The sequence below is a fragment of the Colias philodice genome, chromosome 26 (genome assembly GCF_061535455.1).
Source record: "Colias philodice isolate Cphi_HAF_F1 chromosome 26, ilColPhil1 Martin Lab GWU primary, whole genome shotgun sequence".
Classification (NCBI taxonomy): Eukaryota; Metazoa; Arthropoda; class Insecta; order Lepidoptera; family Pieridae; genus Colias; species Colias philodice.
The window spans coordinates 7,403,758-7,430,790 of NC_143111.1; the positions used below are offsets into that span (position 1 = coordinate 7,403,758).

At 32.4% G+C, this 27,033-nt stretch overlaps 2 protein-coding genes across 4 annotated transcripts; one reads left to right on the forward strand and one right to left on the reverse strand.

Moving 5' to 3' along the window:
- Positions 1-1,687: 1,687 nt before the first annotated feature.
- On the forward strand, positions 1,688-17,859 carry v (Tryptophan 2,3-dioxygenase vermilion). Of its 3 annotated transcripts, XM_089711471.1 has the most exons (11): positions 2,388-2,528; positions 5,918-6,087; positions 6,954-7,087; positions 13,681-13,803; positions 14,041-14,132; positions 14,580-14,724; positions 15,239-15,360; positions 16,025-16,047; positions 16,409-16,513; positions 17,052-17,145; positions 17,554-17,859. In XM_089711471.1, exons 1-11 carry the CDS (start codon positions 2,512-2,514, stop codon positions 17,702-17,704), a joined length of 1,176 nt encoding a protein of 391 aa, XP_089567597.1. In that variant the 5' UTR covers positions 2,388-2,511; the 3' UTR covers positions 17,705-17,859. The 3 variants fall into 3 exon arrangements, with proteins under 3 accessions (XP_089567598.1, XP_089567597.1, XP_089567596.1); XM_089711472.1 differs by lacking the exons at positions 2,388-2,528; positions 16,025-16,047 and adding an exon at positions 1,688-1,707 and having other exon boundaries at positions 16,386-16,513; positions 17,554-17,856; XM_089711470.1 differs by lacking the exon at positions 16,025-16,047 and having other exon boundaries at positions 16,386-16,513; positions 17,554-17,857.
- Positions 17,860-18,085: 226 nt separating this feature from the next.
- Positions 18,086-26,720, reverse strand: LOC149477005 (galactose mutarotase-like). The gene is made up of 6 exons (XM_089711477.1): positions 26,639-26,720; positions 22,319-22,454; positions 21,731-21,946; positions 21,051-21,313; positions 20,557-20,716; positions 18,086-18,596 (listed from the first exon to the last, which is right to left on the reverse strand). Exons 2-6 carry the CDS (start codon positions 22,445-22,447, stop codon positions 18,282-18,284), a joined length of 1,083 nt encoding a protein of 360 aa, XP_089567603.1. The 5' UTR covers positions 22,448-22,454; positions 26,639-26,720; the 3' UTR covers positions 18,086-18,281.
- Between the last annotated feature and the right edge of the window lie 313 nt (positions 26,721-27,033).

The following is a 27,033-nucleotide window of genomic DNA, read 5'->3' on the forward strand; positions in this document are numbered from 1 at the left end:
ACTTACCTAACTTCTAAAATGTTAATTATTTTGATGATAATTTTGTAGAATGAATGAAGTATGGTGGTAAGTATTTGAGTAAAAAGTATAGATATATTAAGTATAGTGTTTTCGTTAAAAAATGTATATTAAAGTTTCGAATATGTTAAAGGGCATGGTTGTTTTAATTTGTTTATTTCATACATCGTTCCTTACACCTTGTATTTTTAAAATTTTATAATTGTGTATTTGTTATTGTTTCAATTTAATTCATATACATACATACAGGATGTAAGGGACACTTTTCCGAAAACTTTAACCATGAACTCAGACTAGAATAAGACAGGGCTTTATTATTTAATTTTATTAAATATAAATTTAGTAATCAACCTCAATCATATAAAAACCGCCCTTTTCCATAATCCTGGTAAAATTTATAAAAACTTTGGTCTACTGTTTCTTATTTTAAGATACTGTGACCGTGAATAGTCCGATGCGGTTGTTAAGTAGCTCCGCCCACCTAGCAAGGTCGCTAGCCCCTATTAACGCCTTAAAAATATATCCCTTTGTACCACTACAATTTCAAATCTAGTAACTTGCAAAAGTACCTAGAATCTACGTACGTATGTACCCCATACTACAAAACGCGGCCGTAGGTATTTGTCTCGCATGATTGTCTTATCGCTCAATAACAAAACAATAATTAGAACTAGAAGTAGTTACATTCATAAAATATACTTAATCAGTAGCCCCGCAGAACCGTCTTGAAAAAAAAAAACAATTTGAAGTAGGTAGGTGATGAACGTTTCATAAATTGGCTTCAAATTCAATAGAAATCCATTTCATCTCCCTAAATCTTGACAAAATTTTATTAGATTAAAAGTTACATAATTTTATTAAAAATAGAAAAAATTATGGTAAGTAGAATCGAAGGTTGGAGAAGAACCGGTGTCTTTTCGCGGTCAAAATAAAAACAATATTTGTAAACATTATCTAACATTCTAATATTTCTTTCTAATAGGTATATATATTATAAAGGCGAAAGTTTGTAAGGATGTATGGATGTATGGATGTATGGATGTATGGATGTTTGTTACTCTTTCACGTAAAAACTACTGAACCGATTACAATGAAATTTAGCACACATATAGAGGGTAACTTGGATTAACACATAGGATAGGTTTTATCCCGGAAATCCCACGGGAACGGGAACTATGCGGGTTTTCCTTTGAAAACGCGGGCGAAGCCGCGGGCGGAAATCTAGTAAAGAAATAAATCTGAAAATTAAAAACAAAATAATATTATATAAAGGGCTTATTATTGCAATTATTAAATTATTGTATTATAACATTATCTTACACTAATTTATATATCGTAGATTTACAAATAAATAAACCTATCGAATTTCCACTACTAATGTTCCTCATGCATTCCACGAATTACATAATTTATGGTGTTACATCATGCACTGTAATGATGAAATTACTAAGAAGTTTACGTATACGCTTCCTCTCTAATTGATTGAAAGTTGAAACCACGTTGAAACTAATTTATTATGTACATCACATGTACATTGTACATATTATATTATATTCTAATAAACTATAGGATCTGCCACACACATTCACTTGTTTGTTGAGCGAAGTGTATTTTAATCTCTAGTCTAGCTGTAGCGCCTGTTATATTATTATATTATAATATTATGTCTCATTTCTCATTAATTTAAATGTAAGTAACTCAGATCAAAAAGTTATATATATTTTATACGGCTACGTCTTTAGGTAAAATAAGAAAAATATCCAAAACAATATTTTCCTTTTGCTTTGAAACGAAGAAATTCTGTGTCAATTCATTTAAAAAAAAATTTTTGATTAATTTCAAAAGCCGAAAGGCGCAGAAATAATTTTTGTGACAATCTTTTTTAAATTTCGAAAAAGCGAACGGTCACCGGCACCCACCCGGCACCACTGACCACACCGCGACCGGCACCTACGTTTTGCGAAAAAACCTACAAGTATGTACATATTATAACATCTAAAGGAATAACATCCATACTTATACGAAGCAATAAAAATAATTGGTCTACGTTTCAATCACTGAGCAATCGTCAGTAGAGTAAATATTAATTAATAAATAAATTGACGATTATATGATGAATTGATGACAATAAATTCTTTTAGCAGCGAAGAATTCCACTAAGTCATAATAGTGTATTAATGTGCTTGACCCCACATATGAAGACCAGACTTAAACTTCATTCAGATAATATCTTATTCATTAAATTGTAATATTGCTAAGAATGTTAGATAACAAGCGAAAACATTCAAAACATCAGATAGTAATAATAATAATAAATTAATGGCACTAAAGTCGGTATTCTGGTATTCGTCGTCGACCCGCGACTGGCCGTCAGTTTACGCAGTTTATTGCTACTCTGTGGTCAGTTCAAATTGGTCGCGTGAAACGAAGGCGCGTGTTTCGCGCGTTTAGTTATTTTGAAAAGTGCATTGAATATATTTATTTATTTTGAAAATGGCGTGTCCTATGAGGTATGTACTGAAATTTATTTGATTTGCTTCCTATTACAAGTTAAATATTATTTTTTAAAGAAGATAGCTTAAATTTTAAAAGTAAACAAAAAGTATGGAACTACTTACGTCATAATTACTTTATGAGATTCAGAAATTTCTAATAAATCAAGTAAGAGCTACATATTATTTTATGTTTCTTTTTTTAAGGCTCTCGTACAATATTCTGACTTACCAAATCAATTAATTTCGTTTCGAACATCCTAGCAATTTTCCGCAAAATTATTTTCAAATAATCAACCAATAAAACCAAATTAACTGTAAAAATATAATGCATACCTTCCTTGCAATTACATACCTACATAAGTATATTTTTACCATTAGTAATTTAGTAGATTCAATTTTATACCAACTTCAAAAAAGGAGGAGGTTCTCAATTCAATTCAACATTTATGAAATTAAGTCTAAAATAACTACCTAGTTAAGTAGGTAGAAATAAAGAAAGCTCACAAAAATGTTACCAAAATATCGTCAACGAGAAGTTAGTCGTTTTCGTACAGTTCAATGACCCTTTATTTAATGATAAAAAAAATCAAAACGTTCTTTATGTATGATAACATTTAGATTTTTTTTGCAGTCATATCGACTTATCCGAATGCAAATAGCAAAAAAATGAGACCTCTCACACCCTTATCAATTCAGTATCAGAAAACAGATAAGTAGTTAGTGTTCAACTTAAAAAAAAAAACAACTTACGAAAACATGATCTAAAGTTCATATGACCTAACCTAACATCACGTGTGTTTGTTTATATATAATGCATTTTTCACGTTACCAATAATTAATATAGTAGGTAGGTATAATATTTTATATTACCTAGATACAAGAAACATTGATTTGTTTTAAACATATGAACTATGTTAGGTAGGTACCTACCTATTGAGCCTACTTACTAGCCCTGCTTATTAGCAGTAGAATGCGGCGAAAATATAATGCGAATAATAGTAATGCGAAAGTTTGTATATTCGTTTGTTTGTTACTCCTTCACGCTAAAACTACTGAAACGGTTTTCATGAAATTTGGCACACACACAGGGTACATCACATAGATTAACACATAGGATAAGTACTGTTATCCCGAAAATAACACGGGCATTGTATTACCCACTTGGAGCAGTTGATTTTATTTACATTGGAGATGGAAGGAATATTTTTGCACGCTTATCTGTCTATTCCTTTCCTTTTTGATAGACAACATGAGCATCTGGGCCACAAGCCCACAACTGCTCATTCATTGATAATACGAATAGTATCTTGGCTATTATTATATTTAGTCGTTCCATTCTAAACACAAAAAAACCTGGCAAAAAAATGTCACTTGGAAATAAGTAATAACGTAACTTTCTACGGGTGATTTTTTAAGCCTTCAAAAAAGCCAAACTTGAAACTTTACCTCACAGCTTTACCTCTTCTATTATTGGATGGATGTTTGTTACTCTTTCACGCAAAAACCACTGAACAGAGTTTGATGATACTTGGCAGTGATGAGATAATGAGCTGATAAAGACTTGTTTTGACCGGGTTCGCCTGCGGGTGGAACCGCGCGGCACAGCTAGTATATGATATAGCATAAAACCACTCTAGCTTACGCATGTGGTTTCTGTTATTGATACAATATTGAAATTAAATATGGCAAACAAACTCAGCAGGACGTATGTGCATGTATCATAACTGCTTAGACCTAACTAATTACTTAGGAAAGTGTTTTATTTTATTCAGCTTATAAATTTTTAACATGAATTTTTTAAGGCTACGAAGGATAAAGTAGTAAGTACTTGACAAAATTTAAATTAGCAATAATACACTCGGCGTCACAAAAATCGCACCTCTATAAGAATTTCCTTCAAAGTCATTTTAACCCTATTAATCAATGGTAGACATATGACTATAAGGTATCATTGGAAAGGCAATTTATTTAAATTTCAGAATAAATCAATAGATTTGGTTTTTAGTTTATCAGGGAATAAAAAAAGCAAGCTAATAGTTACAAATGATTAAAAAGTTAAATTTTATTTTATCAGCAAAAATTACAAGAAATTCTATAAAAGAAGCATTCTATAAAAATTTTATAAAAGCCAAATTACAATTGACTGTTATGTATATTCTTTATAGACTGAATGTCTTCTAAAATGGTACCTATACCTACTATTGTACATTTTACATACCTACTGTAATCCTTATCACAGTTCCAGTACATAAGGTCGCGAATATAACACGTAGTACCATAGTATAAAGAGATAGGTAGTACCATAAAAAAACGTTAGACAGTTAAATGACGATAATTTATCGACCACTCGCACGCTGGGTCAACGGTTCTATTGCTCTATAAACCGTAATGAATTATTAATTATGGACAATTAGATCATAACTCAATTCACTTAACGTTAACTGTGCTCTCGTTAAGGGAATGATTGCAGTGGGAAAGTTTTGGAATTCATTAAGATTAATCAATAGATAAAGGAGATACCTTATTATCATAATAATTTATTTACTTAGTACATGTATCTATTCCTCAAAGTAGAATGAAATGCTAGAAATCAAATACAAACACCTTATTGCGATAGTATTTGGTCCGTTTCCTACTAAATAGAAAGTTTTATTTTTAATTTAAAATCGTGTCAAAAATGTATATTTATAAATAAATATATACGTTTACGGAATTATTAAAATGTTGACCAACGCGGATGGCTCAAAATAAAAATACCTTCCTTTCCGTTATAAATATAGAGTTGTTAAAAATTATACTCAAAGTGCATGCACGTGCAGTTGTCACATCAAAAAGTTGAAAATAATCTATACTAATATTATAAAGCTGAAGAGTTTGTTTGTTTGTTTGTTTGTTTGAACGCGCTAATATCGAGAACTACTGGTCCGATTTGAAAAATTCTTTCGGTGTTAGATAGCTCATTTATCGAGGAAGGCTATAGGCTATATATCATCACTAGTCTGTGTCATCACGCTACGACCAACAGGAGAGGAGCCACGGGGGTGAAACCGCGCGGAGCGGCATAATATACTACATAATATACTGTTATTATACTCGTATAAATATATCCGAATATTTTTTGAGTAACCACTTAGGTAGTTCTAATTCTGAAATAAGAGCATAACGTAAAAAATATTTTAGTCCGTGGGTCGACGAGTATTTAGATTTTAGATAATTGTTTAAAGAAAACGATTCTATACCATACCTAAAAAATAGAAGACGGGCCTAACTTAATGTGAAAGGGCACTAAGAGTTGCGAAAAAACAAATAAAAAAGACGAAGGGAACAAAATTTAAAACTTGTAGAGTGTACGCTCTATTTTCACTAGAAGTTACTTACGTAAAAATTTGTAAAATAATTCCCAGATCAGCAATAGAAGACATAGGGCAGGATGGCAATCACCTTGGCAACGAGGCTGGTATGCTGTACGGAGAATATCTTATGCTGGACAAGCTTCTAGATGCACAGCGGATGCTCAGCGCAGAGACGTCTAAACCAGTGCATGATGAACATCTTTTTATTGTTACACATCAAGGTACGTTTATTATAATCTATACTAATATTATAAAGCTTATGAGTTTGTTTGTTTGAACGTGCTTATCTCAGGAACTACTCGTCCGATTAAAAAAGAAATATTTCGGTGTTAGGTAGCCCATTTATCGAGGAAGGCTATAATATATCATCACGCTAAGAACAACAGTAGCAGAGCCACGCGAGTGAAACCGCGGGGCGCAGCTAGTAATTTTATAAAGATACATTGAAGATATACTGTGTAATTCAAATTAGAATAGGATTAGCGTGGAGCCATATTGTGACGTCATTATTGTATATTTTCTTGTTACGGGACATTCGAAAATTACGAATCGAATTTTAAATTTTGACTTGTTCAGAAATAAATAAATTACCTACCTGCAGCACTGAAGGTTTAAAATTAACTTTAACTTGAGTAACATAACAGTAACATCACACTTCGCAGTACCTAGTACCTAATACGGGAATATATAATCTGAATTATTTTTCTATCGGCATCAAACAAAAAAATGAATTATTATTCGCATCTATTTTTAATAGCATAAACACAGAACGTCTTTTTTAGCATTATATTTCACTAGCTTTCCGCCCGCGGCTTCGCCCGCTTTGTCTAAAACATAATTAATTATATACTAAAACCTTCCTCTTGAATCACTCTAAGTATCTATTAAAAAAACCGCATCAAAATCCGTTGCGTAGTTATAAAGATTTAAGTAAGCATACAAAGGGACATGGGGACAGAGAAAGCGACTTTGTTTTATACTACGTAGTGATTATATCCAAAGACACCATTTTCCATGAGAACACAGGTAGCCAAAACTATTCTAGTTTCTGCAACGCTCGCCTTATTTTATCTCTTTTGTTCTTCAGCATACGAGCTATGGTTCAAGCAGATCATCTTCGAAGTGGACTCAGTGCGGTCCATGCTAAATGTGGAAGGATTGGATGAAAGCCATACTATGGAGATTCTGAAAAGGTTGAACAGAGTCGTGCTTATATTGAAGGTAATAAAGTTTTTAGTATTACATGCAATCCTAATAATTTTATAAATGTTTGTGATGATGTCTGTTAATCTTTCGCGTAAAAACCTATTGCACAAAACTTTACAGTAGGTAATATAGATAATACATCATAACATATGAAATAGGTACTTGTTTGTGCCCGCGGGTTCGTCCGTGGATAAAACCGCAGGGCGCAGCTAGTTTTGTCTTTCTTTGCCTTTCAGTGGTAACTTTGTACTAGTATTACTTGTTCTTATTTACAATAACAAAAATACAGACTAAGAAGTAAGACAATTTATTATTACCCGATATCGTATCTCATTTTACGACAACTAGTGAATTTAAAAACGACGTACCTAATCCAATCATTGCCTTCCTCTTAATCTAATCTTAATCTTAGGCTTAAACTGCAAATCATTGGTCGTCATGGACCATAAAACATAAAACGCATTTCTCAAACAGGATAAACCAGTTTTATACAATTTCTTAATCACAAAAACTGATTTGCATATTTATTAAAGCCTCGATTGCAATTTTAAAACCGTGCATTGATTAAAAATGATATCGTCAAGAAGACGTCAAGTTATAATACTTTATCTCCATGTTTATCACTATATTTTTATTTTCTCGTATGGTCCAACCTTGAGTCCAACAATAATATGTTCAACAAATTACGAATTTACATTTAAAATTAACATTTTCCCCAAAAAAAAGTGTTGTACATATTCTCATTAGAAAATCTCTTTGTAATATATCGTATTTTATTAAGCAATCCTATTTATTTAGATTTTAGATTAAAGGTAGCTGACGCACGTTTTAATTTATTTAAAACACAAAAGTACCCTTATATATAATTTGTTATCTACATGTGCCTTGCAGGAATAGTCCTGTCAACATCGGTCCTGATCAGAGAGAAAGTCGTAAAAATTATTAAAAAAATATATTTTTTATCGTCCAAAATTATAAAAAAAAAATAGATTGAAATAGAAATGTAATATTGACATGATGTTAAAAGAGCCACTACGGAGTTTCTTGCCGGTTCTTCTCCATAGAAACTGTTTTCCGATTCGGTGACTATGCCAGTTAAGGTATAAGGCCACGATATAAAAGTGCTTCTAGAAGAAGACTAATTGATTAGTTAAATAAAATATGTTTGTGTTTATATTTTTAAGCGTATATATTTCAATATGTATTAAATTTAAATAATCCATTTAACCAAAACTAGCTTTCCGCACGCGGCTTCGGCCTTCGCCCGCTTTGTCTAAAGACTAAAACATAATAAATTTTAAATTATATACTAAAACCTTCCTCTTGAATCACTAAACCGCATCAAAATCCGTTGCGTAGTTTTAAAGATTTAAGCATACATAGGGACAAAGGGACATAGGGACATAACTGGGACATAAGGACAGAGAAAGCGACTTTGTTTTATACTATGTAGTGATTACGACATCTTGTTTTCGTTTTGCAGAAATATTGATGTTGTGAATAACATAAATATTAACATACCTATTTGGTGCCCTTGTCGTAAAAAATATTTACATTACAAACGTCCTTGATAAGTACAATAATATTATGATAAAGAATATTGTAATTCCCAATATTTCTTGCATCTCAATGTCAACATTGATCTTAAAAAGTTGTTAAGTGGGTACCTACCTACTTATAAAAAAATCTGTATTTTTTTTTGCAAACCTTCATATTTATTAATAAATCACAAGTTAATGTTTGGTAAAGTTACTATATTTTAAATCACAAAAATATCTTATAAAATGAGAAACACGAGCCTCTAATATTTGCACAAGCGATTATTCCGTAACTATTGCAAATATCAAAAAACTTTAGAAATATCCAAAAATGTTACACATACAATTTATTTCCCATACATTTTGTATTCATAGCAGATTTTCGAAGTGATGTCCTCATTGTGCAATACAATGAGGAGCTCTATTTACAGTTTCTAAATTTACCTCCCTTCAAATTTGCGAAGTAATTAAAGCAGAAAACAAAAAAAAGAAAGAAAAAGCTAAAACTTTCATATTCAATGTACATGGGATATTCATATCTCATACTAAATGTATGGGAGGGTTTAAAGTTAATTTTTTAGATATTTCTCGTTTTATTTTTAAAAATGTATTATGGCCATTTTACTCATTAGGTTAAGTACTTTCGATATTAGTTTAAAGTTTTTTGATATTTGCAATAATTACGGAATAATCGCTTGTGCACACTTAACGATTACACGCTGTATATTATTATTATAGGCTTATATATATTATTATGATTATATTTTTGTTCATTAATTCTAACTCTTAAAATCATTTTACAGATACCGATACCGTTATAGGCGCGGCCTACATTATATTCGAGTTCTATTATAATTTCTACTACGTTTAGATTCTATTCCCCCTGATTTTCCCAACCCTAATTATTATTATTACCTACTCGTATTATCGTAATTTTTCAGACAAAGTACCCAATCAAGCCTTTAGATTACCAGTATGTATAGATTGTTAAATATAAATTGATTACCTTATATAGATTTGACCGCCTCCTTGGTACAGTGGTTGACGCGTGAGCATAGAACCGAGGGGTCCTGGGTTCGATTCCCGGTGGAGACGAAGAAAAAAAATGTCTCGGACTGGTAGGACAGAGAAGGCTGATCACCTACTTATCCCTAAAGAAAATCGATCAGTGAAACAGATGTATGCATAATGCATCTGCCCCTTACCCCACTACGGGGACACGGGACTTCACTTATATAGATTGTTCAATCTTCAATTTCAGGGGTATTTTTTAAAGATTATAATATTGCTATACTCCATTTATTACGAACTAATTAATTAATTTGCAGAGATACTGTATATATCTCATAATATTATGTAACTCTTTGAAACTTTTTTATTCGTTGTTTAATATTTTTAACAGTTAACTGACCATATTATAAAAACGATTAAAAAGTGTTTTAATTAGTTCTCTAATTTAGAGGAACCACAGTTAAATATTTTCGTCAATTAATTGAGATAAACCTTGATGACTGGACTCGTTATCAAAGGTTAGGGAACAATAATATGTAATTATGTTTTTTCTCGTTAAATATCTAAACATTTTTTTAATTAATTGTATGATGATATTTGGATTAATGTTGTGTAATTATTTAAAGTTTTTCTTAATAGTTAGCTATATGTTAATAAAAAATATAAAACAACATATATGTATATAATGTTACTGTACTTTGACCGTCGACTATAGATATAAAATGCTGAAATACCCTACCTATTTCAAAAGCTTTCGAAACTATTATGAAGACGAAGAAAAAATTTCCGAAGAATATTTATCTACAAAACAAGGATAAGTAGTTATGTAGTTATAATTTAGTAACATTGACAATTCATTGAATTTATAATTTCTCAGTGTATCAGCATGTCATTCATAAAGTACTTACGTACATACTACCCATGATTCGTCTTCTTATTCAACTTCGTCCCTTATAGATATATCTGCATTGTCTACTAGAATAACAAATTCCGAATGTAGGTACTATTTTATCATCAAAACATTGCGATGTATTCTATAGGGTTTCCACACAAAAATAAAAATGAAATCATAACAAAAATGTCGTAGTATTCTATTCACCTATTCACTACATTACAACAACAACAACTTTCAAATCCATTGACGTTGATTTGATTTTTACTAGAATTAAGTTTAAACATGGTTTAAACCAGTTTCATAACATCAAATAATATTTATTGTATAGGCCTGTTATCAGATAATATTCTGACATATGACATAGGAAGACGTAGTTTATGATAGCCTTATCATAATGACGTAGCAATGCGTTCATAAATCGTAGACGTGATTAATTCATTAGGTGATAATCCACAAAATTGCAAACATTTCTTGTAACAGATCAACTTATTACTTTCTTTCTTTCATATTTGAATTGATAGCTAAAAAATTCGAGAGACAAAGCCCTAGTTTATAAAATATAGGAAATTAATTCTAGCCCTCGTCACTTTTTTACGGTTGTTTTACACCATAATATTAATTACGAAATCCAACAATAAAGTTAGTACGTTTTACCACCAATTGACGACTCAAAAGTGCTTCTAGAAGAAGTCTAATTAAATAAATAAATGTTTGAGTTTGAGTTTGAATAATTGTTGTTTTTAAACATTAAGATACCCAAACTTTTGTTTATATAAATATGTTTATATAAAGATGCGATGCAATGGGCCACTGCATATGTATAAAGTATAAACTAACTGCCTCATGAATTTCGTCATACCTACTTTATCTATTTAAAAATACTTGTAATATAATTGGAGAGAAAACTGAGGTCAAATATTGTTTCATATACCGAGATGATACTGCTTTGTATAATATTACTTATTAGAGGAAAGCTTTATAGATTCGTTAAATCTATTGTCTATATTTCATTATGGGAGTACAATTAATGGTCTCCTACTACTTAAATCAATCAGTAGACTGGTTCTAGTAGGAACCTAGGTAACTATAGTAGAGTGCAAACGTATCTGTAGAATTTCGTGTACATTGTCTCGGACAAGTCACAAGGCAGACAAAAAATTATTTATTCTAGACTAGATAAAAACACGTAACTATTTACCTAACTAAAAAGAAGATTTGACAATAACAAATAGATAATTATTTATGCTTAAAAAACTGGAATATCCACAACAATCGCAATAGAATTTGTTATCAATGACAGTATTATACAAATTGTCGAATAATTCTTGTTAAATCTTTATCAAGTTCATGACTTGTGACTGGCGAGTCTTAAGATTATATATTTTTTTCCAGAATAAAAAACTTCCTTTATTTTTTCGACATTTGTTTTATAAAAATAAACACCACGAACCAGTATTAATCTTTCGCCCGCGTGGTCATTTAAATTTTCGTGGTGTACACATGGTTCCCCTTGGCCCTTGGGTCTACAATTTATCAAAACCCTTTTCATAATATTGCTATCTGTCAATATTATGCCGATCAGTCCATCCGATCGGGCTGTGCATTTATAAATAGTCAGCTTAACGGTTTATGCATATTATAATCTTCTATACTTATAATAAATCTGTAGAGAGGCCAATTCTGTACATGAAATATATTTAAAAAAAAACTATGAAGGGGTGATAAGGGATCGCTACTGATGCCAAAAATGCAATCAGTAAAATTTTTGTCTGTCTGTCTGTCTGTCTGTCTGTCTGTCTGTATATTCGTTATAGAAACAAAAACTACACGACGGATTTTAACGAAATTTGGCACAATTATTCTTCATACTCCTGGGCAGGTTATAGTAAAAGAATCATGTAAATCGGTGTAGAAACACCAAAGTTATACATGAAATACGCTATAAGTCATCGCGCGTGAATTACATGCCATAAGGATTATTTTTGTGTATCAGTTGCCGCGTTCGACGCGCTTCGCGGCGGGAGCTATAAAAAGGCGGCGGGTCCGCACCCGTTTCGCGTTGTCACGGCATCACGTGTGAACGGCTGAACCGATTTCGATAATTCTTTTCTATTATATTCCTTGAAGTACGAGGATGGTTCTTATGTAGAGAAAACGTAAATATGTACCACGGGCGAAGCCGGGGCGGACCGCTAGTAATTAATAATTAGATAATTATAAGAAGAATGTTATTGATATTTTTTGGTAAGAATGATGAAGAGAAGAGAAAGATGGTAAAGCTGAGATGTGGCCTATGATGGCACGCGCTTCCCTAGAAGGTAGTAGGTACCCGTTCACTCTTCGCTTGAAGACCCCCATATTGTACTCGTCGGGGAACACATACTCAGGAAGCATGTTCCAGTCCCTCGTGGTTCGAATGAAGAATGTCGATTCGAACCGCTTTGTCCGGGTACATGGAACGTCCACCATATGGCGATGCCTAGTCTGTGCGCCTCGACGATCTATGGAAAAACGGGGATGGCGGAATTAAATCGTGCAATTCCGCAGCGCACTCACCAAAGTGTATCCGATAAAATAAATAAATAAATATTATAGGAATTTATTACACAAATCGACCTAGTCCCACAGTAAGCTCAATTAAGGCTTGTGTTGTGGGTACTAGGCGACGATAAATATAATATTTAATAAATACATAATATATAGATAACACCCAGACCCAAGAACAAAGAATTGAGTTCATCACACAAATATTTGCCCTGACCGGGGATCGAACCCGGGACCGTCGGATCAGTAGGCACTTTACCACAGCGCCAACCGCGTCGTCTAATAACGATAAACTTGCCACTCTGCGACGGTGGGCGAGGTTCTGGAATTTTTTGCCTACTAGCTCATCGTCGTTTATTAGCCTCTTGGCACGCCTCTATCGCCGCAAGCGCCTCCATATTTATTACTAGAGGTCCGCCCGGCGCCACGGCTTTGCCCGTGGTACATATTTCGCAATAGAAGGTAGCCTATGTCCTTTCTCGGGTATCAAAATATCTCCATACCAAATTTCATGCAAATTGGTTCAGTAGTTTAGGCGTGATTGAGTAACAGACAGACAGACAGAGTTACTTTCGCATTTATAATATTTGTATGGATTAACAAGAATATATTTATTCTAGCTGCTCGTAGACCAAGTTATGATATTGGAAACTATGACGCCTCTTGACTTCATGGACTTCAGACAGTACCTGCGTCCCGCGTCTGGATTTCAGAGTTTACAATTCAGATTATTGGAAAACAAGGTAAATAAGATAAATAGATTATATATATAAATAGAATCATCTTTTTAAAGTGTTGGTGTTGTTCCCTAATACCTATCTATTTGAGAACTACTTGGTAATTGGTATATTACATCTTAATTATTAAATAAAGAAATACAGGTTATGTATTACTTAATATTAACAATAAAAGAGTTAAAATAAGAATTATATACATATGATGTATAATGTAATTAATAAACATATTATGTTTGTTTTCAGCTGGGTTTAAAACAAGCACTGCGTGTGAAATATAACCAGAATTACCAGACAGTCTTTGGAGACGATCCAGAAGCAATGGAGGCGTTAAAAAAGTAAGACTATAATATGAAAGTTTCATTTATTAGAGAGAAAGAAAACATTTATTTCTACGTAACTAATATACGTATAATATATTTAAACTGCTGTCCCGGAAAACGTTGTATTACCTACTCTTGTCTTACTCTTATCACTTAGGTGTATGAAAAATAGATGCTGGTCGTTTCTCAGACCTATCCAATGACACATGAGAATCGGTCCAGCCGTTAGAAGTAGTATGGTAACTAACATTGTGATACGATAATTTTACATAAATTTTATTTGTGTATTTGTGATTAAACGTATTTTCTTTCCTTCATTCTAATTCTGCTTACGTAATAACTAATAATCAACAAAAAAGTGGTAAAATTTAAATACTTAATTATTACAATGTATTAATAGAATTACTTATTTTAATAATAAATTTATAAGTTAAGTTATAAGTCATCTATTTCTCTTTACAGATCAGAAGACGAACCAGCATTACTAGCCCTTATAGAACGTTGGTTGGAACGTACGCCCGGTCTCACTACTCACGGGTTCAATTTCTGGGGGAAATTCGAGGCAGTTGTCAACAAAATGCTGGAAGACGATATCGAGGAAGCTATGGTCAGTTGGACGTTATTTTTATGTGAAATTGTTGTTTTGTTTATTGTGATAATGTGAAGAGTTAAATTAAAATTAAAACAGACCCGCAAATATGTACGCACGCACGCATGTATGCATGCACGCTCATAGGCAAAAATAAACGCAAGCGCATACTTGTAAAATCTCGTCTTATTTATAAGATTTCTTTTATTTAAAATAATTGAGATAATATTCATGATCATCCTATTTGAGATCTACTTTTATCTTATTTACTAAACTCACTTTAACAGTCGAGACGTATCATTAGGTACTAAGTACTGCTTAACACGAAAATATAAACATTAAACACACACACTTACAATCTCTTTCTCACACAGTTCATTTATTTAAATAATAACTTTTTTACACATACAATCTACGAGTAATAACTGAACGTGAACTTAATCGTCCTAGCGCACTTCTAATTCTCATTTTTTAATAAAACTAAAACATTTCCAATAAAGAACTAATTACACAATCTCTAAAACTATTCCAGCGTGAGCCAGCTGAAGTGGTCCGTCGTCACCGTCTCCAAGACATCGAGAACCGGCGGGAGATCTACCGCTCGATCTTTGATCCAACTGTTCATGATGCACTACGATCTAGGGGGGAAAGAAGGTAAATTCAATAACGAGGCGCAATTCGAACCTGGCGGATTTTATATTTATAAAGCATTTGAAAAATATATATATCTTTCTTAATATATATAAATCTCGTGTCACAATGTTTGTCCTCAATGGACTCCTAAACCACTTAACCGAATATAATAAAATTCGCACACCATGTGCAGTTCGATCCAACTTGAGAGATAGGATAGTTTAAACATGTAGGTACCACGGGCGAAGCCGGGGCGGACCGCTAGTATATTATAAAACTATCAGGGGATAAATAAACTCACAATCCTAAAAATGTCCGAAATAAAACTATGCCTACATGTCTATTGGGCAGAGTTTCCTAATTAGTTCTGCGACTTTGAACATTACTGCCACGAAATAAGATGCAAATTTTAATGAAAGTTTTATACAAAACACACACTCGGCCATTTTTTGACAATTTTTTGTATGTGAATGTGAGTGTAGTTTTTTTTACAAATAAAAAAACACTGTTTATAAAATAATATTAGCTTAGATCTTATTACAGTATCACAATAAATAAATAAAGTAAGTAATAACAGTAAAAAAGTAGTCGAGTGGTTGGAAAGACGCGGGTTCAAGTCCGTCGTCTTTTATTTTGTTCCATTTTTTATTAAAATTACATATTTCTAAATTAATGTTCCATACAGGTTATCCCATAAAGCGCTTCAAGGTGCTATAATGATAACGTTCTATAGAGACCATTTGCTAACTCTGCTTATGGACAGTCTTATTACTTTGAAGTGAAACTTCTTTAGCGTCGAGAGTAAAATTTCAAGGTCGCGTCATGGCAATACCGTCACGTCATGGAGTAAGGTGACGATTTTGGTATCTTTAAATCTTGTCAAAGAAGTTTCACTTTGACACGTGTGCTCGGCACACACGCTATTATTTATAATTCCTAGAAGTACGAGGATGGTTCTTATGGAGAGAAAACGTATCATGTACCACGGACGAAGCCGGGGTGGATCGCTAGTATTCTATACATATAATTTATTAAATGTTTCACAGGTTATCCCACAAAGCGCTTCAAGGCGCTATAATGATAACGTTCTATAGAGACGAGCCTCGCTTCTCTCAACCACATCAGCTGCTAACTCTGCTTATGGATATGGACAGTCTTATTACTAAATGGCGATGTAAGTTTGTTTTGAGTATTTTTTTTTTGTGATGTAACTACTTAATTAATTGTTTTTTTTGTCCATGTTAATTTTGAAGGCTTCGCTGGCTAAAAAATGTAGCTTCTCTTTTACTTACACATTAATAAAGCAATAGAATATTTTTGTGAAAGAATAAACAAAAATAATGGTATGTATGATGCCAAAAATATACGTATCACTAGCACACCAAAACAACATACCAAAAAATGTATAATTCTAACATGTGTGAACTATAATCGACTTACTGCACTTGAGATCTCGAGATAAGTTGTTATCTTATCAACATTTTTATGCCCCCAGCCAGTTAAATTAATTAGCCCTTTTATTTGTCAATACAAATGTAGAAACATTTGTTAAAATTGTGGCTCCTGAGACACAGTATTAAACTAGTTCGGGAGCTGAAGGATTCATTATTTCTACCTGTATAATTTGTCAATAAATAATTTTATTATTTATTTATTTCATTTTCATTTTATTTCCCACTTTTAACAATCAGATACCTATTTAATTATTCCAGATAATCACGTTATTATGGTACAGCGTATGATCGGCTCTCAGCAGCTCGGGACCGGCGGTTCCTCTGGCTATCAATACTTACGGTCTACTTTGAGGTAAGATATACTTAAAAGTTTTACCAAAGTATAAAATTCCAGGCACATTTTAGTGGATTTTGATTGTGTGTATTAAGAAACTTACTAAAATTCACGCTGCAGATAAAATCAGATTACCAAGTATTGTCCGGATAGGTCCTTCGAGCCGGATTAGTCAAACCAAACGACCAAACTCGCTAGTTACTAGTTACATGTTACTATCATTTAAATATTAATTACACATTGCAGAAATAATAACTATTGTTATCAAAAATTGCAGCTATAAATAGAGTATTAACAGCACACTTTAATAAATAAAAATAAAATTTAAGTAGCGGGCGTCTGAAACATTTTTGATGTATGTCCATTATTAATACTAAAATGATAAAATTTTATGTTTTGCTTTAAATATAATATTTTCTCCAACAGCGACCGCTACAAAGTATTCCTGGATCTGTTCAACTTATCAACATTTTTACTCCCACGGTCCCTAATCCCCCCTCTCGATGACGGCATGAAAAGGGACCTTAACCTGACTTGGGGAGACCAGGGGAGGGAGAATGGGCAAAATGGATCTTGATAGAACTTAATATATATTAAATAATAGAGATTAAAATAATCATGAATTACAATAAGAAACTTAGAATTAATTATTCTGAGTTACTTTTCTTGGAGTAAGGGTTCTTTTCAGGTTTATATGTTTTTCAAGAATGTAAGAGTGCATTTTTTTGTGATTAATTTAATTTTCAATTGAATCAATCGTATTTCAATGTCCTCATATTTTTATTATTTTTAATGATATCAATGAAATTAAGATCTAATGAATGTGAATGTAAGTTAAAATGTAATGAATTCATTTTTAAATAATAAACCATCTATTCAATATATTATATATTGCATTTTTATTGTATCTCCGATCAAATACGATTTCTTTTTGTACTCATTAAAAAATTTGTTCTTATTGTGATTACATTATTACTTAATTCAAACGATAGAACAATTTAATAAAATATACTATACATAAGTTTCAAAATTATTCATAAAATAGAAAAAATATTAAACAAATAAATATAATTTATACAGTTTATCAGTTACGGCTAAAAACCGCGCAGCCATTTTTCCATACAGTGGAAACAAAATGAACCTATCATTAAAAATCAAAGGCTGATAACACGTGGTCCATTGTTTCTTTCCACACCAAAAAGATACACAACTCTATGATCATACACATCTCCCGGCTTCAACACTCCATCAGGGAAATTATTATGATGTATGGCATCTGGATAATTTTGGGTTTCCAAACAAAAAGCCCCATGGCGTCTATACCCAACCCCATCTTTACCAATAAGGGCAGAATCTGATGGATCTGGGAGGGAGTTACCAGTGTATAGCTGGACTCCTGGCTGGTTGCTGTAGAGTTCTAGATATCTTCCTGTTTCTGGATGGTATACTCGGGAGACGAAGGTCAAATTCTGAAAGAGAAGAATTGCTGAAAGCTGGGAAATACTCGTTTGCTATTTCTTTGTATGAAGAAAAATAAGGTGACAGTATTAGTACGAGATCCGGCTGCAGGATCAGACTGCGTTCATCGGTTTTTTGCTGAAAACCGAATTTTTATGTATATTTATAATTAGGAGAATATATATCGACTAGGTTGCCAGTCAAAATTTGGCCGCAAGCATGTTTAATTAAAATTTTTCTAATCGATTTTTGGGAAAAAAATTCGTTCACTTGTTTTTTGAATAAAATGTAGTCTACATCACGTCAAATGATATAAAAATTCTAAAAAATCACGGTTGCCGCTTTTCACCTGGCCGCAACATCTTGGCAGCCTGGTGCAAACAGGTATGATTTCGATTTATTTTTACGTTCATAACGCACATTTATGAATCGTATATCAAATTAAAGCTAATTTTTTTCTATTTATTATCATATATGGTTGCCTAATTAAATCCGGCCGCAAATAAGGGTTGCTGGCTTATAAAAATTATAAATATAGGATTAGTGCATTCATCGGTTTTTTGCTGAAAACCAAATTTTTATGTAACTATATGTATTTTTAATTAGGAGAATATATATCGACTAGGTTGCCAGTCAAAATTTGGCTGCAAGCATGTTTACACTCAACCTTAAATATTCAACATCTTTAACAGCCGGCAACCCTTATTTGCGGCCGGATTTAATTAGGCAACCATATATGATAATAAATAGAAAAAAAATAGCTTTAATTTGATATATGATTCATAAATGTGCGTTATGAACGTAAAAATGAATCGAAATCATACCTGTTTGCACCAGGCTGCCAAGATGTTGTGGTCAGGTGAAAAGCGGCAATCGTGATTTTTTAGAATTTTTATATCATTTGACGTGATGTAGACTACATTTTATTCAAAAAACAAGTGAACGATTTTTTTTCCCAAAAACCGATTAGAAAAATTTTAATTAAACATGCTTGCGGCCAAATTTTGACTGGCATCCTAGTCGATATATGTTCTCCTAATTATAAATATACATAAAAATTCGGTTTTCAGCAAAAAACGATGAACGCACTAATCCTATATTTATAATTTTTAAAAGCCAGCAACCCTTATTTGCGGCGGGATTTAATTAGGCAACCATATATGATAATAAATATGATTCATAAATGTGCGTTATGAACGTAAAAATAAATCGAAATCATACCTGTTTGCACCAGGCTGCCAAGATGTTGCGGCCAGGTGAAAAGCGGCAACCGTGATTTTTTAGAATTTTTATATCATTTGACGTGATGTAGACTACATTTTATTCAAAAAACAAGTGATCGAATTTTTTTCCCAAAAATCGATTAGAAAAATTTTAATTAAACATGCTTGCGGCCAAATTTTGACTGGCAACCTAGTCGATATATATTTTCCTAATTATAAATATACATAAAAATTCGGTTTTCAGCAAAAAACCGATGAGCGCACTGATCCTGCGGTGGGATCTTAGACTATATGTTATACTGGTAAACTTAATTTTCTTTCGGTGTTTGCCTAGTTTAAGTGGTCAGCAAATTCTTATTTGAAACTAGCGGTCCGCCCCGGCTTCGCCCGTGGTACATGTTTACGTTTTCTCTACATAAGAACCATCCTTGTACTTCAAGGAATATAATAAAAAAAGAATTATCGAAATCGGTTCAGCCGTTCTCGAGTTATGCGCTTACCAACACATTTTGCGATTCATTTTTATATATAAGATGTGAACTTTTTGAAAGAAGTAAGTTCATATAATTTTTATCTCCTTAAATTGCGTCCTGTATTTAAATTATGATAAGTTCAAAAGTCTACGTAAGGAAAAAAAATTTATATTAAATTATTGACCCACAAATAATTGAAACGATATTTTTACATGCAGCTTTTATCTAGACATGCTATTTAACTCCATTTAAATCATTTTCATTAGCATACAAACCTTTCTCCCAAATGTAGTAACACAGAAGTTATCATCAAACAAATCTTCTGCTTTGCTCATAGCGTCTCCAAGACGAATGGGTATACGTAAGTCAAACGGGGTCCCGCCCACTTTGGTAAACCGACCGGTGGGGATAGACTCTGAACTTGTTTCTGTTATCCTGCAATTTACGATTGACTTAATAATGAGTTTGCTATTTCAACATTTAATTATTTTATTGTTATTTTATTCTACAGTTATTTATAATATGATATCTATTTAATATTTAAGTATTTGGTTTTGCTGCAAGGTGCGTAGAGTGCTAGGTTCGTCTATGTTTCGGCTTACTTATATTTTAGAAATTATAAGTTAAAAATTTGCTATATTTTTAAATTTATCGACACTTAAACTTAAATAAACATTTGTTGTTTTGGTTTGTTTTATGTTTATCAAGTGTTTAAACATTACCTACTAATAAATGAAATGTTCTTTGTATTTCTTCAGCAAATACTTACTTATCAGCATTAATACTGATGAAATGATCAAATAAGCCGTCTGCACCAGCGTCATGGCCGGCCAGGTTGAAATACGAGTGATTGGTCAGATTCAACAAGGTCTTCTTATCTGTTATCGACTTAAAGGTAAGATGGAGAGCATCGTCATCTGTCACCTCATAGATAACGTTGGTTATAAGGTTCCCAGGGTAGCCTTCTTCACCGTCCTTGGATAAATAACTGAATGTTACTTTTGTACCATCAACTGATGAGGTCCAGTTTACCTGAAATTATGAATTTTTTAGCATTAAAGTATTAAAGGTACTCCTACTTCTACGAAACGTTTGGTCAAGACAATAGATGAATAATTGACTAACGGTAACATATCATTCGTTGCATTTGTTTATTATAATATCGTTACTTCAACACTAAAGTTTTTCCGTTGTGTCATACCTACGAACTCACGCTCTCCGGGCTTCATTCGATAACATTCACATAATCTATACTTGTTATAATATACATTGTTTGAACGCGCTAATCTCAGGAACTACTGGTCCGATTTCGGTGAAATTCTTTCGGTGTTAGATAGCCCATTAATCGAGGAAGGCTATAGGCTATATATCATCACGCTAAGACCAACAGGAGCGGAGCAATGCGGGTGAAACCGCGGAGCAAAGCTAGTTTTCAATAAGAAGCATTACCTTGTCAAATCCGACGATTCCGCCATGCAAGTGGTCATTACCAATATTCTTAGCCACTATATACGTTTTGCCATCTATTTGGAACTCAGCACCTCCTATCCTGTTGGCACATCGACCAACTGTAGCACCCAGGTAGGGGCTATTTCTGGTCACATAGCCATCTAGATTGTCGAAACCTAGGACCACGTCTCTGCTGATACCATCTTTGTCGGGTACCTGGAAGTTATTATACAATAGGGTAGGTACTTTCTTTAGGATAACGAATTCAAGAAATATTAAAATACTTTTCTTGGAGTTAAACATAGATTCATCTGTACTTGCTTAATTTTCTGCAAATTGTAAACAAGTGCAAAACCTAAGAAGGTACTTCATTACTTCAATGTCATTCATTTTTACTCTCATATCAATGAGTGTTTATTCATCACGTACCTTTTGCCGCATCTAGCTAAATCATAAGTTATTTTAATTTATTTCATTTGTGTCGCCTTTCTTTCAATTATTATCATTATTTTAATTTATGGCATCATCAGAAATCCGAGTATTTCAGAGTCGTGAATTTTCCAGCTGGTTCCAAATATATTAACTTACCCGAATAGATTGTATGATAGCTCCATAAGAAATCACAGACACAGAAAAGCCTCTGTCCGTCCGCCAAGTGAACTTCTTCACTATTTCATTTTTAAATGTACCGAAGTCTTCTTGATTTAGATACACCATTTTCTAGCTGAAATTCCAGGGCAAGTATTTCACGTGTTAACAAGCAACTAATTAGAAACCTAATAATGATATGTTTGGTGGCAATTTAACAACTTTAATGAGGTTACTGTATCAAAAATATCAAGTAAATAGCGCGTGTGAATTTTTGACCACAATATTGATATACCTACCATGAATATACCTACCTAACCAGAGAATAGATATATGCTATATGCATATTATTTTTGTTGTGGTTTGTCTATCGATATCAAGAATGAAGATACCTTTATTACATTATATTATGCAATGTTTAATATCTTCCCGCATTTCCATTGAGTTCATAGCGCATCTATCTCGATATCCAAATTTATCAAATTTGGTTTAACAGTTTTGGCGAGACGAGAATAATATTCTTTTCATAACACTAGCCGAATACTAATACAATCCACTTCAACGAATTAACTTCATTTTAAGCAACTAATAACTTCATATTTATATTATCGGTACCTACTTGAAATATGGAGTAGCCGTAGGTATACCTACCTACTGATTATAAGATATTAGATAATGCAAAAATATTTATAAATACATACCTACATAGTTACTTTTACTAAACTTAAAACCAAGATGTAGGTATTTTTTTTAAATATTGGTAGAGATTGTCTAATCTAAAAATGAACGCCCCTCCACTGTGTTTACGCTCACATTCAAAGTACGTGTATAGACGCAATACACACAAATTGGTCTGCCTCATTGGTCGTTCAGTCCTCCAGTCCAGTCCATGCCCGAACGACAGCACCAGTTGACCAACTAGTGCATAAATGACGCGATGCACGACAGAACGGACGTGTCATTCCGTACATAGCGCGCTCTCCCCGCCATACAATGCTAGGCACCTGAACTGATCGCCCGATTAGGGATGGCGATCTGAGATCGATTAATCGAAGAATCGATTTTTCGAGCAGAAAATATCGATTTTTTAAATCGATATGAAGTACTGTGTCGATTCACTGAATCGATATATCACCCTTGAAAATCGACATTAGATTTTTTCTGTTTTGGTATAAACCATACAATTATTTGCATTTAGTTGAATGTGCCTGAATTATAAGAGTGCTTCCGGTTAAAGAGTTAACTACTCATAAACTCGCGAGATGGCTGTATGCTCAGAGGAATAAACCTATAGAGTTCTTATATTGAGACAGAACAAAATACATATTTTCTAATCTACTTACTCTTAGTCAATAACAGCATAAGTCAGATTGAGATAGCGATAGAGTATCTGCACTGTCTTCAAACGTAGCGCGCCGGCAGTCAGTTTGTTTTCCAACCAGCTGGTGGGCTCAGTGCGTCAAGTGTTTTTAACGAAATATTTAGAAAATATAAAGTGTATAGTGTTTCTTTTTATTTGTCAGTGTGCTAAAATGACTATTGTATGTTTAGCTACCGGCTATTACTAGTCGAATGGGAGTTTTGGATGAAAACAATGAAAAATATCTTTCCATCGGTAAGTGATTTTCAGCAAATTGATAAATATTTATGTTCTAACCCTATTTGAAGGTTTTATCAAGCGCTTTTTTATAAGTTTATGTTGTAACTGTAACATTTACCCACTTTATGGGGTTGTGGAATACAAAAGAATTAAATAATTTTTAAAAAATGTCACAATATTATCACGTTTGGCATTTTGTTTACCACCGTAGTGTTGTAACACATCTAGCGTATATTATCGATTTATGACAAAAAATCTATTTCATATAAACGTTGGTTTATTTATTTTGTTTCTTATATCAGATTTATATGTAGTTGTTGTAGCAAATAATAGATGTAAATTTTCTACAGCAGGAAAAAAAAAATACCACGTGGTTGTTTTATTTGACTTATCTGTTTAGTTTGTTGTTTCTCTTTTAGATTATTAATAAATTCATTTTGTTTTAGATTTCCAGAGCTAAATAAAAAATGGGTATAAAACATGAGACGTGTAGATTGGACGCCGTCGAAATTTGCTAGATTGTGTTCACTGCATTTCGAGCCTGCGTGTTATCAAGATGGATACTCTAGAAGAATTATTGTGCAAATTGATCTTTGATTGTGCAATCTTACGCTTACGTTTTTTTGTTCCTTTAGATAATAAATACATTTGTGTGTGAGTGAATTTTTATTTGGAAATTTTTTTACACATTTACTTAAATGTGTAACTATGTGAAAATTAAACGGTTGATTAAATGACAGTTCTCATAGATGAGAAACTACTATTGAAATACTGTATACTTAATATACATGCGTTTTCAAAGAAAAACCCGCATATTTCCATTCCTGTGGGATTTACGGGATCAAAAGTAATTTTTCCAAATTTCATTGTAATCGGTTTAGTAGTATTCGCGTGAAAGAGTAACAAACATCCATCCTCACAAACTTTCGCTTTATTAGTAGGATGTAAGGAAAATGTTTTCTTTAAGACTGTCCTTTTATGAACTTGTTAAAATTCATGCTGACTGTGCCTTTCTCCTCACTCCTTTAACTTTATTGATCTTTATTTTAAATTAGTTACATTTCAAGTTTTAAAATTTATTTTAAAATATACTAGCTTTCCGCCCGCGTTTTTAAAGAAAATCCCGCACAGTTCCCGTTCACGTGGGATTTCCGGTATAAAACCTATCCTATGTGTGTATGTACAAAATTTCATTGTAATCGGTTCAGCAGTGAAAGAGAAAGTTATCCATTCTCGCATAATTTCGCATTTATTATATTCGTAGGATTAAACAAATAATGTATTCAACTGAAATTTATGATTAATTTTGTTTTTTTTATTATTTATTATTTCACGAAACCGTAAATGCAAAATGCATTCACGATTTTATCGATTGAAGCACATCCCATCACTATCACCTTCTATCTATCTAAATACGTACCTATAGTAAAAATGGTGCCATGACTATGTTGAAACGTAGCTTGTAGTCTATAGCTATCTCATTCTTTCATACGACGTTTTCTTTAGATAGAGAGAAACAAATATATGTAAATTGTATACGCTCGATACAAGTACTCTATAGGTTTATTCCTCTGAGGCTGTATGTTTAGTATCCTTTACTCGCCTCTCTTTAATAAAAAAGTTACGTTAGTAGTCTTTGACTTTATGTACCTATCTATAATCTGTGACGATTGATATTGCAATTTGCATTATTCATTTGTTGTTGTCGTTTATTGAATACTGTTATTAGCATAATATAAGTATTTTCATGATTGATAATTGATTTTCATCAGATTTTCATGTAGTGTTTGTTGCGAAATAATAACTAAGGTAAGTAAATAAGTAAAGCGCTTCTTATTTTTCACTTTGACGCCATTATTTTCAGTTTGTTCTGTTATTGTTTGATATCCTTATAGTTTGATACGGTAATAAAAATAATTGTTATTTTTGAATTCCCTGATTTTATTGATAAGATTTCGTTAATTGCAATATTAATCTTGTTTTTAGTAAAATTGATACAAATTTACATTGTAACTGCAAACTTGAAAAAAAGATCGATTTTTTAAGAATCGATTTTGTAGGCCTCGATTTTTTCGTGAATCGATTCATTAGACTACGATTCGAATCGATTTAAAAATCGATCTTTTTCGTAAAGAATCGCCATCCCTACGCCCGATTAGTTGACAAATCAGTGCGCGAGAGAGTCAAAGTTTGCAGTAGAATCGCCGCGCGCACACATATAAAGTGGTTCAATAATTATTTGTCCTCACACATTGAAACAATTAAGTTTAGTGGAGGGGCGTTCATTTTTAGATTAGACAATCTCTACATAGGTACTATATATACGTATTTCTAAAGCTTTTTTTTTGTTTTGTTCGTTATGTTCTGGTTTTTGGACATAAGACTACTTTTAGCAAAGCGATTAGTCCTACCCAAATTACATAAAGTCCATGTTATTAGGTATTTATTTGGTATTATTAAGATATTTGAATGAACAGTGTAACTCGTTAATTTAACAACTTAGTAATCGCACTTTATTACTTATATCACAAAATGCAAACCTAACTCAATTTAAAAATATTGCCCACTATAAAATGTCATTGATTAAACGCCGGTATCATTTAACTCCGAATATACAAAATTATAACGCCTTACAATTTAAGCCTATCACGATTCTAAAAACCTCAAATTACTGCTTCATTTTTTCGTTTATTTACAAGGTGAATATTCTACACACTTACCTAAATATAAAACCTACACCTACACTTGTTAATTGTGAACTGATACGAAAAAGGATGTGTTGTTTTAAACAATTGACAATATGAACTGAAGTTAGCTGCACTCTCCTATCTACGCGGCGTGTTCAATTGTTCAGTGTTCATTCTATCGCGATGATTCATCACTTTCTTACATTACAATGTGTTACAATTTAGTTATTTATATAGAACTATTATTTACAAAGAGTACAATGGCATGAAGAATTGTAATATTTATAAGTCTTAGTTAAGTTAGCTGGCTAATATTGTTCACTTATGTAGTTTAAATTTATCAGTTATAGTTAGGCAGGCAAACTGGTTTTACCAACTGGTAAACTAACATTAATTATTATTATGATTTGTGAAATTAACATTTTACT